The 16,880-nt window shown below is 33.8% G+C and overlaps 1 protein-coding gene across 1 annotated transcript; it reads right to left on the bottom strand.

The window, feature by feature from the left end:
- Positions 1 to 2,287: 2,287 nt before the first annotated feature.
- LOC100376581 (eukaryotic translation initiation factor 3 subunit L) lies at positions 2,288 to 13,390 on the bottom strand. Its single transcript, XM_002736735.3, has 18 exons — positions 13,285 to 13,390; positions 12,947 to 13,007; positions 9,741 to 9,894; positions 9,357 to 9,436; positions 8,905 to 8,966; positions 8,722 to 8,791; positions 7,726 to 7,799; positions 7,437 to 7,517; positions 7,250 to 7,340; positions 6,741 to 6,895; positions 5,847 to 6,017; positions 5,204 to 5,337; positions 4,564 to 4,737; positions 4,317 to 4,374; positions 4,156 to 4,194; positions 3,594 to 3,686; positions 3,233 to 3,313; positions 2,288 to 2,810 (listed from the first exon to the last, which is right to left on the bottom strand). The coding sequence occupies exons 1-18, from the start codon at positions 13,330 to 13,332 to the stop codon at positions 2,772 to 2,774; spliced, it is 1,665 nt and encodes a 554-aa protein (XP_002736781.1). The 5' UTR covers positions 13,333 to 13,390; the 3' UTR covers positions 2,288 to 2,771.
- Between the last annotated feature and the right edge of the window lie 3,490 nt (positions 13,391 to 16,880).

Here is a 16,880-nt window from a genome sequence, read left to right as displayed (position 1 = left end):
ATGTAATGTCCAAAGTATGAACAACAAAGAAAGTCTCCAGTTGAAGACATAAATAAGTGTAATAACTTGTTTATAATTTTTTTCTATAATGAGCCTTTGCTGCAGACAGATTAATACTGCACAATTTGTTAAACACAGCCTTAAAATAAGACAGCAGCACCTCATAGTAGGAGTATAATTACAGATATATTATTATATATTTATGTATGTTTAATTGTCAGTGAATCTTGTAATTTGTATATGTAACTTTGTAATTTTTGTCTACTTTTTTTTCTTTCACTGTTAATCATTTTTTTTAGAATTATCCTGTAGTTTTTAGTGACCTTACTGCTATATACTTTCCAAAGTCAGTGTTGTGTTAATAAACAAGTATTTTTTTCTATTCATCAACAAAGGAAGTTGTCGAACATAGAGATAAATATTATTTCAAATTTTGTTGTTAAAAAACTAAATTATTTTTGTGACAGCAGCAAAAGGTGAACCATTTTGCAAACTTATAAAGCACACTGTAAAAATTTGTTTTTCGACCATAAAACACAAAAGAACACAGTATGGAAAATAAGATCATGTCTTATGCAGAATCGTGTCTTTTTTAGTTTTGTTCTACTCAGAGTATCTAGAGCATTGGCATTATGCTCATTTTATTTTATTAAAACAAAACAAAACAAATTAAAAATATAATTTAATAGAATGAAGATCAGATTTGTACTCAGATCATGCACATGTGTGAATTACTTGCTTATGGTTTGTAGCAACATCAGTACAAGCCCGTAAGTTATCACCACAGTCCCTCTATCCAGGGACTGTGTTATCACCAATGTCACAGTTATCCAGAAATAATCATTTTGAGATTAGCTTGATGACACCTAGATTAAGAAGAACACTCAATGGGGAAAATATCAGTTTTATAAATGCAGTTTATATGCCACACCGTGACATTTGGATGTATCATATCCTTGCTTTCATCCACAAGCATTGACATTATGACAATTAATCTTAATGGATACTGACAGAAACACTCCTAAGTGAAAGTAATATTGCATTTCATTGCAGACATTCAGTCTGGGAAAATGTCAAAGATTGGCTTGAAATATGACATTCGATTATAGAGAATGATTAGGTTTAAATAAAAGCATTATTTAAAGAGAAAGTAATCTCCATATATGGTGTTCTCTAAATATTTATCACTATAGTAACAATATCTTAACTTCCAAGCTTAATAATGCGATATTCCATTCAAGAATATGGTGGTTTTTGAGTTGCTTCTGCATTATATTGGATGTTATCAAGTAAAAAATAACATATTGAATCAGAATTCTAGTATTTATGATCCTTTAGGGACGACGTCAAAAGATCAATGTCGGATAAAAAACTTAAGTCCTTTTAGTTTTTTTCAAAAACCCCCCACTGAAACTTAATTGATAAATATTGACCATGGCGTCAGACTACATTCACCATTAATTACAAATTGATAATCAGACAGTAGTATGGCATAGCAGTTGATTGTCAGGTGGGTGTACAAAGACTTTACAAATGCACCTCATTTGACGCACATATTTAAACTCGGACCAAACCATTTTCTTGTCTTGGATGTGTGTTTTTTCATTTTCTGTTATTTCTGTCCATTGACTTCATTAAAAAATAAAATCGTTTTTGTAGGATGGAAACTTTTTGAGGTCAAACCCCCCACCCCACCCCCAAATTAAAGCAAATAAGTTTTTTATTCGACATCGATCTTTTGACGTCGTCCTTACCATGCATTATTCTGTTGATACTGATTCAAGCAAATAAGTTGAAAAATGTTAGTTTTGAATATTATTTGAATGGTGAAAAACAACACTACCTACCAGATCCAAAGTGTCACTGGGAACACTCAGTCAATGGATTAGACAGGAAATGCAGGCTTTCACATTGAAATTCAATTCTCGATCAAATTTGGTGATGTTTAACCCACACAAAGAAATATTTTAATAATGGAAAAAATGCTGAACCAGCTTTTCAAAAACACATTAAATTTTTTGTTTTCGATACTAGACCTATAATAATTATAATTATTTACTTTAAAGCGGAGAGTAGTCACCTACACATGCGTCAGGTGGCCATAGTGTGTCATTGTTTACAAACAAGCATTTACCCATGAGCCTTTGCGTTCTTAGCATGTGTTATCGCTTGGGACTCAATTCCCATGCATGCGCAGGTGACGACTCTCCCGTTTTAAGCAGAGCAATATCAGAGTGTACAAACTACACAATTTGTAGTGATATGCAATGGAAATAAACAAGACAACTAACATTGTGAGATGCATTTATTTATGTACTACAGATCCTAATACAACATTCTTGGTTACCATGGTTACATGACGATAGATTTTATATGTGCATACATTTCATTAATAACCAATTAATGAGTGAAATGAATAAGTTCAAATTTTGGATAAATTCAGTCATTGTCTTTTCAAGATATATGCATATAAATATCTTCCAGTTTGTTGCAAACAAATTTTGAAAAAACACTGAAATGCAAAAATACTTCCCAATGTTCTATACAGAGGGGTTTCACACTCTGATTGTCAGGGGCATGCAATGAAATTTGTAAGCTAATATTTTTTTTATGAGAAACATTTTTTGAGTTTGGTACGATTTTATATTGGTGAAAATGTCAATAGGGTTCTTTAGGCACTGGAATTCATCAAAGCATACATGTTTCTGGCAACAACAGTGTTTTAGGGTATTCATGCAACTACACAATGCTGTCTTGTCTGAAGACTTCATTTAAGAAGAACTGGTGCCTTTCTTCAGGTTATGTCGCAACTGTAACAAAAACAGAAACCAGTTATTAATAAGAAATTATTATAACAGAATGAATACTACTATTCAAATATTAGACATGAGAATTAAATTATTTTTGCAGAAATACTTATTCCCTCTCACAGATAAGTCCTTTCACACTGGAATATTACAAGTTTTGTAAAACTTTCTCTGAATTATAGTTTTCTTTAGAACTAAACAAAGTACTAACAGAGTTTGGTCAAAGATTTACAATTTGAACTTAGCTGTGTGGAAGAATAAATTAGCAGTGAAACACTTTGATATATTTTTGAAATCCTGGATTCAGCTGGTTTTTTTTTAGTTCGTTCCTCATGATTGGCCAGTGACAACAGAGCCCCTGTGATTGGTCAATCACTAAACACAGTTGCCACATCAAATCTGTAATCCTTCACAAAAACCCTTACCTCCTCAAATTTATGAATCTGTCTGATAAAGAAATCACCATAGCGACGAGCAACTTTAGTGTCTGCTATATGAATCATGTCCTACAAGCAGTAAAAAGTTAAGTCAGGTCAGTATATATTTCAAGACATTCAAACATTTTCAAAACACTGTACGTATTATGGGATAGTTCGCAAATAACACAAAGGTATTATGGGATAGTTCAATAGTATTACCCCCCCCCCCACATAGAATGGATTAACCCGATTACATATCAATGAATAGAATACTAGTAGTTCATTCATAAATGTCCTATGTTCATATAGACTAGAAATCAAACTGAACTGAAGAACAATAACATATTACCATGACAACAACACTCACCTGATCAATGTAGAAGTCTACTTCAGATGCTGACTGGAATTCCCCTTCCAAACCACTTGTACCTTTCGTCCATACAAGATTCTTCATCTTGTGCTAAAATATATGTGTCATAAATTTTCAAACATTTGACATCCACTAATTGTTCTGTAATATCTTAATTATATAGAATATGCATGCCTTGAAAAGATAGGATTCAAATCAAAATGACACTGTGGAAGACTTTAAATAAACAACATATAATATCTTAAAGTCACAGTCTGTAACGTGTCCGGAACTGTTTCTCTGAGCTGAACAGGGTGATTTCAATCAAACATTGTAAGGTGATCATGCATATTTAGTTATAGGTCCACATCACTTTTTTTTTTTTAGACTAAACCCAAGATGGCCGACTGGCGGCCATTTTGTTTTTTTCCATTTTTGTGCCGATTCCTCTGAAAGATGTGGCCTGATTCAGTTCAAATAAACAACATACACACTTAATCCAGCAAAGCTGAACACTTATTTTGCTCAACTGAGCTGTTGCTTAGGTAGCCATGACAACTGAACCAAAGAATTCACATACCTTGAAACATAACAAATGATTTCGGAAATCATCATCATTCTGAGAAGAAAAAATAAAGAAATTACTTACTGATGAATGCAGTAAATGTGCTCTCCATTAAACAATATAAATCAGATGAAGCAACAAATTAAAATAGAAAATAATTCAAATAGAATACTTACCAATTCTAGAAATGTAGCTAGTTTTGAAATCGGCATTGTGGTATATAACTTCAGAAAACTGAAAGAGGACACAAATATTATATTAATTGCAAAGTAATACAAGTTTATCAAGAAAAAACATCTTACGATGTTCCTTTTGAAAAATAATTATCAGTAATTTTATCCTATTAATCACACAAAGTTGTTTGTTTTCAGGAAAAACAACGGTTCCATGGTTACCAACAAGTCATAATGGTGTCCATCTTACCTTCTAATTGTTGGGATCATAATCTGTTGATTGACTTCTTCCATGAATACCTTGAGTTGTAACGTGAATGGTTGCTTTTGTAGATTGTTGCGCGGAGCGTCATAGTTGGGAGCAACCGGAGAAATAAACTTTGGACATGCAAATGAGAAACAGTCTTCAAAAACTTGTCTGTCCCTGTTGAGAAGAAACATAGGTATGAATATTACAACCTTGCTCACTGGAAACAAAAAGATATTCCTTACTTTAATGAGAAATTTGTTTTATTATGTTTTTAACATTTTGTTTTCACTTTAGTGCAAGTCTGACAGTGTCGTACATTCCAAGCCACTAAATGACATGAATTCTTGGGCATTCATTCATACTTACTATTATAACACATAGTTGAACATACCTTTACATGAAATATAGGTACTTCACACAAGTGCATGCATTTCAAATATACGTTTACATATCTCGTAATTTAAGGGTGGAACAAAATGAAAACTTTAAAATTTTTATTGCTTACAATATTTTTCAAAAGTAAAGTTTATAAACTATATCAAATACTGAATTTTCTTAATTTTCAGTTTACTTATCAGACAAAAATATGTTTCTAAAACAGCTTATATAAGTGGTATACAATTTTATTGTCAGTACGTACCCTTTCTGCATTCGTAACATTTTATCGCCACATTTCTCACGTAACTGCGAATGTACGCTTTCATCGATTCGCATCGGATGCAAGGTCAAACAGATCGTTAACAGTGTATACATCTGATCATTCATTTTCATTATCTGAAATAAAATAACACGAGATTGTAAACTTGTGTGATCAAGAGCAGTAACGCTTACCAAAAATAAAATGTTTACAAGTTATGTAAATCTTATTTTTAAAAGGGAGATAGACTGGTCACAAAGTAGGTTACAACAAAAAAGACCAAATTTTGTGAACTTTAAGACATTTGTTAAAGGGATTGAAATGATTGAATGTTACACTGCAAAAATGAAAGGGAAAATGAGTAAACACAATAAAAAGTGGGGGAAATTAAGACTTATGAATACTGACCAAACCACTAAAGACTGAATATTGTAATCTTGTATTCAAACCATTGTAACGTTTACAGTACCAACTTTCATGTATGTTTACACTTGTAAACCTTATAAGGTGACTCAATAAAATGTTAAAAAAAAAAAAGAATGTACAAAGCAGAGGAACATTCTCTTGAAATTGTGATCCAGCATGATTCAGTCACATTTAGTTTAATCCAGTCACATCCGGTTTAATCCAGTCTCATGCTGCTTACCATGTCATACTGGTATGACTTTGTCTGGAACATCTGTTTAGTTCTCTGAATATACAGCAATATATTAGCAAAGCTTCTGATAGCGTCTTGGTAGCGTCTCATCATCATGTATGCAAATCCAACGTAATAGTACGTGGTAATCTGACATGCTGGTACACGGGAATAAACACTCTGAAAAACATGTGTAAAAACAGTTAGACTAAGAGGACACAGGCTTAACATATTACAAATATTTAAAATCCAGAGAATCTGTCAAATGTAAATTTTGAATACCAAATGCAAATTGCCCAAGGATCAGAAAATTCACTAATCACAGTGACCACTCTAATATATCAACTTATTATTTTGGTAAAATTGAACAAAGTCTCCTATTTTCCTAGGAATGAAAGAAATCCAGATCAGATTAAATTTTTTGGTATCAATTTTGAAAGAAATGCTTTTGAATGAAAAGCTTTGTTGGTGTTGGTGAGTATTTGGTGAATTTGTTGAAGGTCATCTTTAATTCTGCCCAAAATAGTTTCATGGCCTGCTTTGAGTGGGTGTGTGAACAGCTAAAGAAAATTTGAAAGATTTGATAGAAAATCACTAAATTATAGACATCGGACCTATGGGAATTCTATTGGTGACACCAGATTAAACATTAACACTGTCACCTATGGGAATTCTATTGGTGACACCAGATTAAACATTAACACTGTCACCTATGGGAATTCTATTGGTGACACCAGATTAAACATTAACACTGTCACCTATGGGAATTCTATTGGTGACACCAGATTAAACATTAACACTGTCACCTATGGGAATTCTATTGGTGACACCAGATTAAACGTTAACACAATTTGTTTAGAATGTGAAATCTATTGATGGTATAAGCAAGTCAGAATTTGTTACCTTCTTGTTGAGTTCAATATTTTCCAGTACTTTGATGCCTTGGTAATAATCACCAAGAAGTGAATGTAGACGTAACAAACCAATCAAACTGAAGTAACCAAGCATTTTGTAGAGAGGATGACGTCCAAACTCCCCGGCAACACTATCTGGATCACCTGTCATGAAATTAAACAAATTTGTGGCTTAGAAACTCTCGTAGCTACAAGTATCTAATTGTGTTCCTGATAATCTGATTTGTTTTTGAGCGCATAATTCATATATTAAAAGTATTTTTAACATATGACATTAATAGAACAGGTCAAATGTTTCCAAAACGATAGATTGGTGATAAAATTAGAAGTACTATAAATACAGTAGATTTGAGAAATAATTATTTTGTGAATATAAAAAAGTCAAGATGTCAATAAAGTCACATTTGTGTTGAATATGAACACCAAGTTCAAGTTAAATTTGATTTTAAGTAGACAGAAATCAAAGAATGTGGTTGCTATGGCAATTCTGGTATTTACCTTCACTAGCATAGACTTCCAACTGCTGATTGATATTAGATTTATCGACCAATGAATGCAAGACATTCAGAACACTGTGTACATTCCATATCTAGAATAGAAAAAGTTACAATAAGTGTATTTTACTACATGCAAGTTGTGATATCCAGCAACTACAGATTTCTTGTAATATTGGCAAAAACCTTACCTTAGGACTCTGTCTTAAAACATTTATCTCATCTTCTGACTTCTTGATGAGTTTACTTCTATACTGGCTGAATGACTGAAACTACAACACAGAAAATATAGAAAATGATAGATACAAGTGAGAGTGCACTGAGAGCAAGGCAGAAAAAAAATTAAATTATGATTATGTTGAATGAAAACAATAAGCATAATCCAAAAATGTACACATGTTCCAATCACTGCATTAGTACACATCCAAATATAGACATTGCTACAATTACTTCATTAGCATATATGGAAATAAGCTGTACCTGATAAATAAATTCATCAATGATGTCCCATAGCCATTGATTTGGTAACTCCAAAGGTACTGGTCCATCAGCATCTGCAATAATGTATACATTAACAGCTATGCATTTGTCAAGAGTTGGGCATTTGACAGATGCTTGTATCCATGGCGATATACAGCAACAAAAGTGTAGGCTTGTAAACTTTTAGCAACTACGACACTCATTCGAGTTATCGCCCATGCTCAACTATTGAAGTGACCACCCACGATTTTTGGGGCATTTCTATTTTAGGAAGAATGTTCAGCTAAGCACCTATTACATCCAAAATGCTCCAAACTTGACTGTCTAGACATGAAACCTGGTGTTTGAGCATTGTTTGACATTTCCAAATATCTGTAATCAAATTGTAATAAAGCATGGATATTGGCCGCCATGAATATCGTGCAGACCACGGTAACAGTGATCTGTTAACAGCTGTGAATGGCAGTATAACATACTAATTACCATTTTTTTGTGTCAAAATCAATTCCAATAGATCATTAATAACTAGACATCAATAACTCACTTTCGCAAATCGATAATTTCTCATAGAATTGCATTGATACAATACAGCAGTCTGATTGGTTAATAACAGACTTGACTTATTAGGTCAAAGGGCGCTGTTGCAGGTCAAATCATGCAAGAATACATCATGGCGGAATTTGCTTTGCATAGAGTGTTTGCTGATGATCAAAAATAATGATAAAGATCTTAACTTTGACTATTTTACCACAGACCCTGATAATTTTTACATTGTAAATTCTGGTGGTACGCAACTTATTAATTTCTTTTCTTTAAAGAGACGTAATATTCGCCCTAATCTGGCACATGGTGAACTAAAATTGTCATTTGCATAATATAAGCACCCACCCACCCACAGAAAAAATAGGATTTCTAGAGCAGAGTACCCTGAGTGCCAAGTCTGACAATAACAGTAAACACATCAACTTTCTAATTTCAAAAAATTAATTAACTTACTGAGAATATAGTTGAAGAGATTACAATAATTGTAATACGATTCAAATCTTTGTTCTTGAGTTGGACCACCCTGCAATAAATAACAAATAAACATGGCTAATTATGAAATATCACATTTGCGTTCATGCAAAATATTGATCAAATATTGAACTCAACAAATATTCATAGATGGTAAAAACTTACGGTAACTTTAGCATAAATATGTCGGTAATACAACTCCTTGTACAGGATTACAAACAATGGGTCTGTGAATAAAGCGAATAAATATCAATTACTGTAAATTTATTTTTGCTCTTAGTAATTTTCGTTGTTAAGACTTTTTTGATTTTTATGTTTGGAGTTTATTTTTCACTGATCTTTGATGCGTTTAATATAAAATATAGGAAAAAAGATATATTCACTGGATTTTATTTTCACTGACTTATCCCTTCAGTATTTTAGTATTTTACAGATTGAGAAGATTATCTAAACAATGTGCTTTTCAAATCATTTACCCGTGTGACCAATCAAATAATCTATAGTTTAGATACAATGATTAGTTTATATATTTATTATCTACGATGACATTCATGCATATTTAAATGATTCTCAGTAAATTGGAAATTTCATTTGATAGAAAATGTTGAAAAGCATACCTCGGTCTACGACGGGAGCTACATGTTCAGCTTCAGGCCATGGTGAATTCTTGAAAAATCTCTCTGTTAACTTATTGAAACTGAAACCAAACAGAGACAAAACAGAGAAAACAATTACAGAATATATTTATTATATATTATAATATAATATCCAATGAAACATGAAGTGAATCAATTCTTTTGATACGCTTTAATATTCTGTGCACACACCATCATTCAAGACACAGATTTGAGTGCAATATTTTGCAAATTCTTAATTTTGGACCAAATTGAACAATTTACTATTGTTTATAGGATTTGATCCACATTTTTCATAATATGCATAATAATTTTGAGAAAAGTGACACACATTGTCTTCAAACACATTAGGGGGGGGGGGCATACCTGCTCTCATAGAGGTTATTCACTTCAAATAAATTGCCTTCATTGATGCATTTATGGAAGAAGTGGATGAAGTTCTTGATAACTTCAGGTATAATATACGATGGTACGGTCTGTTCATACTGACGTTCATACGCTAAGTCTTGTCGTGGATCACCTGGGAAAGGAAAAAATCAAATGAACATAGTCAATACTGATTACCGAGATATTAGTTTTGTTTGTCAGAGGTCGAAATTGAAAGATAAATCTGGTTGTCAAGCATTAAACTTATTACCATATTCATTATATTGCATACATTATCCTGACATAATTTACATAATATTTTGAATTCAGCAAAGAGTCTATTTTTTTTTATAATTCTTGGTATGCTTTATAGGATGCTAGTAGATTTGAAAAAAAAAAAATTTCTGGCTAATTATTTATTTATTAAATTGCCAATCCACCATCAATTCTACACCATACTAGTATTCAAATTCATAAAAAAGAATGTTACCATGGAATTATAGCTCCATGATTGCACATATATGTGTGATTTATGACAAACTTTTTATAAAATTATCTAAGACGTGCGGTGATGGATTTTCAAAAATCTATTATTTAAACATAATTGTGTATCTACATTTAGTCTGAAATCAAAGATTTGATATTTCTATAATGGTCTCTGTCAGTAGTAAAAGTAGTAAACTGAGGGTTTTTTCCAAAATTCGGAAGTATATTAATTGGATTAGAAATCAAGGAAGGTCAATTTTTAGGTGGCTTTTTCTGTTGTTTGTTTGTGTATGTGTGTGTGTTAGTCTTGGTGTCTCTGTCTTGTGGTTTGTATTTTTTATTCTTCATTTTTCTATATTTGTTGTAACGTTTTCCATCCCTGTACAAGTGTTATTATTGAATAAATAAATTGAAAAAATAAAATAACAAAGTGCATACATGTATATAAAAGATGTTAGATATTTCTTGCTCTCCTTTCTCATTTATGAATTTAACTAACACTAAAATCCAGTGAGACTTTGAAGCTAAAAAACTGCTTGTGTTGACAATTTATCCACACACGTCTCATATTTTAAATGTACAAACTGAGAGATTCACTCATTAATTTAAGATATGTACTTTGCTGTTGTTGATACTATACCTATTCCATAGAATGTAAATAAATAAATAAAAACAAGTCATTGTCAATGACACGTCCCCGTTCCGTTCATATTTGAGTGACATATACATTCAAAGCAGATCATGACCAAAATGCACCTGCATATGTACAACACATTGTGCTAAATCTGAACAAAATCCATCCATGCATGACTGAGATCCGGTTCTGGAATTGTGAAAATACGTGATTTTGATGCATTTTCGGCCTTAAAATGGCCATCATTCCGCTATTGTTAAGCAGATCATGAAACAAATGCACATATCTATTTGTGACATGATGTACCATATGTGTGTGAAGTTTGAACTTGATCAATCCAGACATGTCTTGGATACGAATCCAGAACTGAATTCTTTAACAAAATGGCCGCCAGTCGGCCATTTCGAACTTGATCCGAAAAAAAAAAAGACGTGCATCAAGGTCCTATTATGTTTAATGTATGTACCAAATTTGAACAAAATCCATCCATGCATAACTGAGATACGGGTCCGGAATGGTGAAAATGTGCGATTTCAATGCATTTTCGGCCTTAAAGCGGCCCCCATTTGGCTATCGTTAATGAGATCATGAAACAAATGCACATACATATTTGTGACATGATGTACCTTGTGTGTGTGAAGTTTGAACTTGATCAATCCAGACATGTCTCGGATACGGATCCAGAACTGAATTCTTTAAAACAAAATGGCCGCCAGTCGGCTATTTCGAACTTGATCCGAAAAAAAAAATGACGTGCATCAAGGTCCTATTATGTTTAATGTATGTACCAAATTTGAATGAAATCCGTCCATGCATAACTGAGATCCGGGTCCGGAATGGTGAAAATGTGCGATTTCAATGCATTTTCGGCCTTAAAGCGGCCGCCATTTGGCTATCGTTAATGAGATCATGAAACAAATGCACATACATATTTGTGACATGATGTACCTTGTGTGTGTGAAGTTTGAACTCGATCAATCCAAGCATGTCTCAGATACGGATCCAGAACTGAATTCTTTAAAACAAAATGGCCGCCAGTCGGCCATTTCGAACCCGATCCAAAAAAAAAAATGACGTGCATCAAGGTCCTATTATGTTTAATGTATGTACCAAATTTGAACAAAATCCGTCCATGCATAACTGAGATCCGGGTCCGGAATGGTGAAAATGTGCGATTTTGATGCATTTTCGGCCTTAAAATGGCCGCTATTCGGCTATCGTTAATGAGATCATGAAACAAATGCACATACATATTTGTGACATGATGTACCTTGTGTGTGTGAAGTTTGAACTTGATCAATCCAGACATGTCTCGGATACGGATCCAGAACTGAATTCTTTAAAACAAAATGGCCGCCAGTCGGCTATTTCGAACTTGATCCGAAAAAAAAATGACGTGCATCAAGGTCCTATTATGTTTAATGTATGTACCAAATTTGAATGAAATCCGTCCATGCATAACTGAGATCCGGGTCCGGAATGGTGAAAATGTGCGATTTCAATGCATTTTCGGCCTTAAAGCGGCCGCCATTTGGCTATCGTTAATGAGATCATGAAACAAATGCACATACATATTTGTGACATGATGTACCTTGTGTGTGTGAAGTTTGAACTCGATCAATCCAAGCATGTCTCAGATACGGATCCAGAACTGAATTCTTTAAAACAAAATGGCCACCAGTCGGCCATTTCGAACCCGATCCCAAAAAAAAAATGACGTGCATCAAGGTCCTATTATGTTTAATGTATGTACCAAATTTGAACAAAATCCGTCCATGCATAACTGAGATCCGGGTCCGGAATGGTGAAAATGTGCGATTTTGATGCATTTTCGGCCTTAAAATGGCCGCTATTCGGCTATCGTTAATCGGATCATGAAAAAAATGCATGTGCATATGTCCCATATAATGTGTGATGTATGAGTGAAGTTTGAACTTAATCGGTCCATGCATGTTCGAGATACAGGTGATCACGGACGCACGGACGCACGGACGCACACAGGGCAAAACATAAGTCCCCGTTTTCGGACTGCGTCCGAACGGGGACTAAAAATGGTTATCGTACTGTGACGTCTTGACACACTCACCTGTATGCATTTCAAAATCACCTTCTTGTTGTGCATAACCGGAATACGAGTAAGGATCATACTGGAAAAGACCAAGTTAGATATGACAGATGATAAAAAAAGTCTCAATAAGTTCATGTAAAGTTAAAGAAATAAGTAATACAACACTTTTAATGTTGATCAACGAATTTTAGAATAAATGACTTTGACTGAACGCGAATTATTAAAAAAATGCAGATCAAATCAGTCACAGACAGAGCTGGAGAAACACAGTTCACACATGACACGCTGGGGTAAGTCAATCAACGGTGGTTTTACGAGTCTAGAAGTATGCAAATCAGATCATACTATTATTTTACCTCAGTACCGGCAGCCGCCTCGACGAATTCTTCAGGTTGATTGTACATTTCGGCAGTTTTCAGAAGTCAATCATAAAAACACGCCGTCTTTCTTCGATTCAATATGGCGACTAAATCATGCTCCCTAAGTTATTGTTGAACATCCTATATTGAACTTTGACCTGTGAACATATTCCCGCCGCGTTAAAAGGTATATCAATCCGGATGGACTACGGGGTTTGTCCGGTCCACGTGTAAACACATTACGGCGGGCACCGATCCATTCCGATCTCTCTTGTTCCTCAGACCACTAACATTGTACATATATATATTTATTTACAAAATTACAAAACATAAACAAAAAATACCCAGAATTTAAACCACTGAACATTATCATGCAATTTATGATCATTTTTTTCAAAAAACATGAGCATGCTTCTACCTTCAATATGAATACAATATGGGTACTGTACTACTTTAGTATAATAAATATACTCCTACTATTGGGTGCTGTGCTCTTATTTTGCTGTCTCGTGGTCAAGTTTTTTTATATATAAATTTGGCCAATGCAATATTCATTGCAATGTTTTTATTTCCAATTATCATTTGGTTCTCTTCTGTAAAATTTGTGAAATAATTTATTTCTATTCCGACTTCCTTGTATAAAATCTTTCTTTGATCGCTGTAAAAAGTTCATGTTGTTATAAAATGTTATTCGTCTTCTGCTTCATTCGTTGAGCAAAGATTGCAGATTTATTTTTCTGTTGGTAATTTCCATTTAGTATGCCTACCTGTTTCGATTTTGAGGTCGTGGTTATCTAAACCAGAGACCGTAAAAATACTGTAAAATGACTAATTTTCACTGGGTTTAAATTTCACTGATTTACCATTTCAGGCATATTCAGTGGGTTTTAAATTCACGGTTTCGTCATTTAGATAATGTGTTCTATGCTAAATTTTACATATTCACTGTGTTTTAATTTAGCGCATTTTTCCAGTCTGCGAAATAAGCTAAATTAAAACACAGTGAATAATTACCCCCTTTACAGTATTGTATTTTTTGTTAGCATTGTTAAATAATGTTCTATTTCCATTTTTTTTAATTCTCTGTATGTCCTCAGTTTGTTTTCCCTGGCTTGATATGTTGGTGTTATCTGAATTTTTTTTTTTTGTTCCAATGAATGATGAACATTTTTCTATTTTTTCTGTTTGTTTTTCTTTGTTTAGTGCTTGTTTGTATAGTATCGGTATCATTAATTGCGTTTCAAAAATCTTATCTAGTTTACTATTTTAGTAAGCATGTAAGTAAGTAATTTATTATAGTGACATGCAGCTCAAGGAACTGCCCAGCCCAGTGGACTTATAAGTCACCTTAAATAATAACGATTACATTTACAAATAAAGGTTATGAAAGAGAGCTTGAAATAATATATCAACAATACAATCGTGTAGTTCATAACGCTGCTTCCTTCACAAGTTCGTTTGGTGTGTTCATTGCTCGACTTTGTCTTTTGATAAAAACATCTAATGGAAATATTCCATATATTCCCATTGTGGGAGTATTTTTCCTCACACCGACTAGGATGAATAGTGTAGATGAACATCTTCTATGTCGGATTTGTAAGAGCTCTCGTCCCCCAAATATCACTACCGTATACAAGTGTTGGTCTAATCACAGTCCCTCTATCATCGAAGAGTAACAACATTGTAGATTAGATTTATCGCCAACTTTTTCTTTCAGTGAGAAAAAAGCTTTTTGCCATTTTTGTTATCGCTTCCTTTAATTTTCCATAATACGCCTAAAATAATTCCTAAAAAATCAAATTGTTCTTGTTCAAGGTGGAGATACTAATTCGAAGACAGTAAAAACCTAGAAAACAAGAATACTAAGTATACTTATCTGGTCCAAAGAGAAATTGTGTCAATGATCAATAAAAACAACTTGGACAATGACAATCTGACTAATTACCAACAATTTGGGAAGTGTGGCAATCCGAAACACCGGGTACTTTTACTGTAATTTTATAACATTTTTTTGTAAAACGGGACATATTCGGGTTAATCATCCGATTTACGATTAGCTCAGTCATTAAAATTAATAGGGTCATACAGCTCCTTAACCACATCTTCCAACTTGACGTACCGTTACCGGGCGTTCTGGTCTCATTGTGGAGGTAAATGGTCCCATTAACTGGACAATTCCTATTTTATTGTGCACATCGCTGTTATAATCCGTGGTTGGGGGTGAGGTTGGTATGGACAACCATTTTATCTTCTCCGAGAGATATTACGAGTTAATAAATATTATTGTTAACAACAATGTATTTTACACGCATTGTGTACGTCGATATGGTCCCATACCGAACTGGGAGCGCGACGACCCATGTTCTTTAAACTCAGATTTAATTTAATTTTTATGTTTTCTTTTGTTATTATTTTTTGGTTTCACTTGCCGTTATAAAACTCTGCGACCAATGAGGTCCAATGTAGAAAGGTCAAGTCGGCCATTCCACAAATGTCATGTCAAATGCATGTCTTAAATTCCTTCCTTCCTATCTTTCCTTCTATACTAGTGAAATGTTTAACTGTATTTTACAAGTTGATTAGGGCACAATGGATGCATCATAATTTCTCTGGTGTTTGGCTTTTGAGGTAGGATAGACAAGAGTGTGACATTTGACCTGCCTGAAGAACCCAAATTGCTACACTCCCCCACATTTCCTGTTTTGGATTTGTGTTCCGCTGAAATAGACAATGATATTTTTGTTGAAAATGATTACTCCGTCGTCACGGTATCCGAGTAAATTTGAAATATTTCTCGTGCTGCAGCCACGCATTTCAGACTCCAGCCGAAGAAAAAGTGCGCCACCAAATGCCAAAATATGAGAAAATTGTATAAGACAGGCCCGTAGTTTTTTTTTTTTTTTTTTTTTTTTTTTTTTTTTTTTGGGGGGGGGGGGGGGGTTCGGGGGGTTCGGTCGAACCCCCTAAATTTTGGAAGTGAATAGATTTATGATCGTAGATTAGAACATAATAAAACAAACAGTATTAATTAAAATAATTATCATTGTTTAAATCACTTGACTCCGTGAGGTAACTATCGGAGTAATGTAATGAGTAATGCATAGTAATGAGCATTTAGGTGGCAGCAAGTTTTGAATGTCAATCGTGAAGTTATGCGTCTCAGCTCAACAGCAGCCAACCCAAACAGGTTGTTATAAATAGGCAAGCTTTTATTCGGTTTTTCCGCGATGGTGTAATGAAGATCGCGTTCAAGCACTTGATGTTAAATATTAAAACAACATTGAAACAATAATCTAATGGTAGTCACTCTCTGAATGATGGGGTGGTCCTGAATAGGGCACTTTGTCTTGCGCTAATGTTCGCTCAGTTAGTAAAGTGTGAGGATCGAACGGGATTGACACGACAAAACCACACTGTACTTTCCTAGTTTGGTTCATTAGTTTTGTATTCTTCAAGTTAATGATGGCATATATACTGTTTTGTTCCAAATGTATCAGCCAAATGTAGTCAACTTATTGTATTAGTCCCGCCCCCCCACTCCCTATATTTAGGGGGGGCTATGCTTGTTCCCTCTTTTTTTTTTGACCCCCCCC

This window comes from Saccoglossus kowalevskii, chromosome 8 (assembly GCF_978046115.1).
Source record: "Saccoglossus kowalevskii chromosome 8, keSacKowa6.1, whole genome shotgun sequence".
NCBI classification, from domain to species: Eukaryota; Metazoa; Hemichordata; class Enteropneusta; family Harrimaniidae; genus Saccoglossus; species Saccoglossus kowalevskii.
Note: the sequence above shows the minus strand (reverse complement) of the source record. Positions and strands in the feature narration are given on the sequence as shown.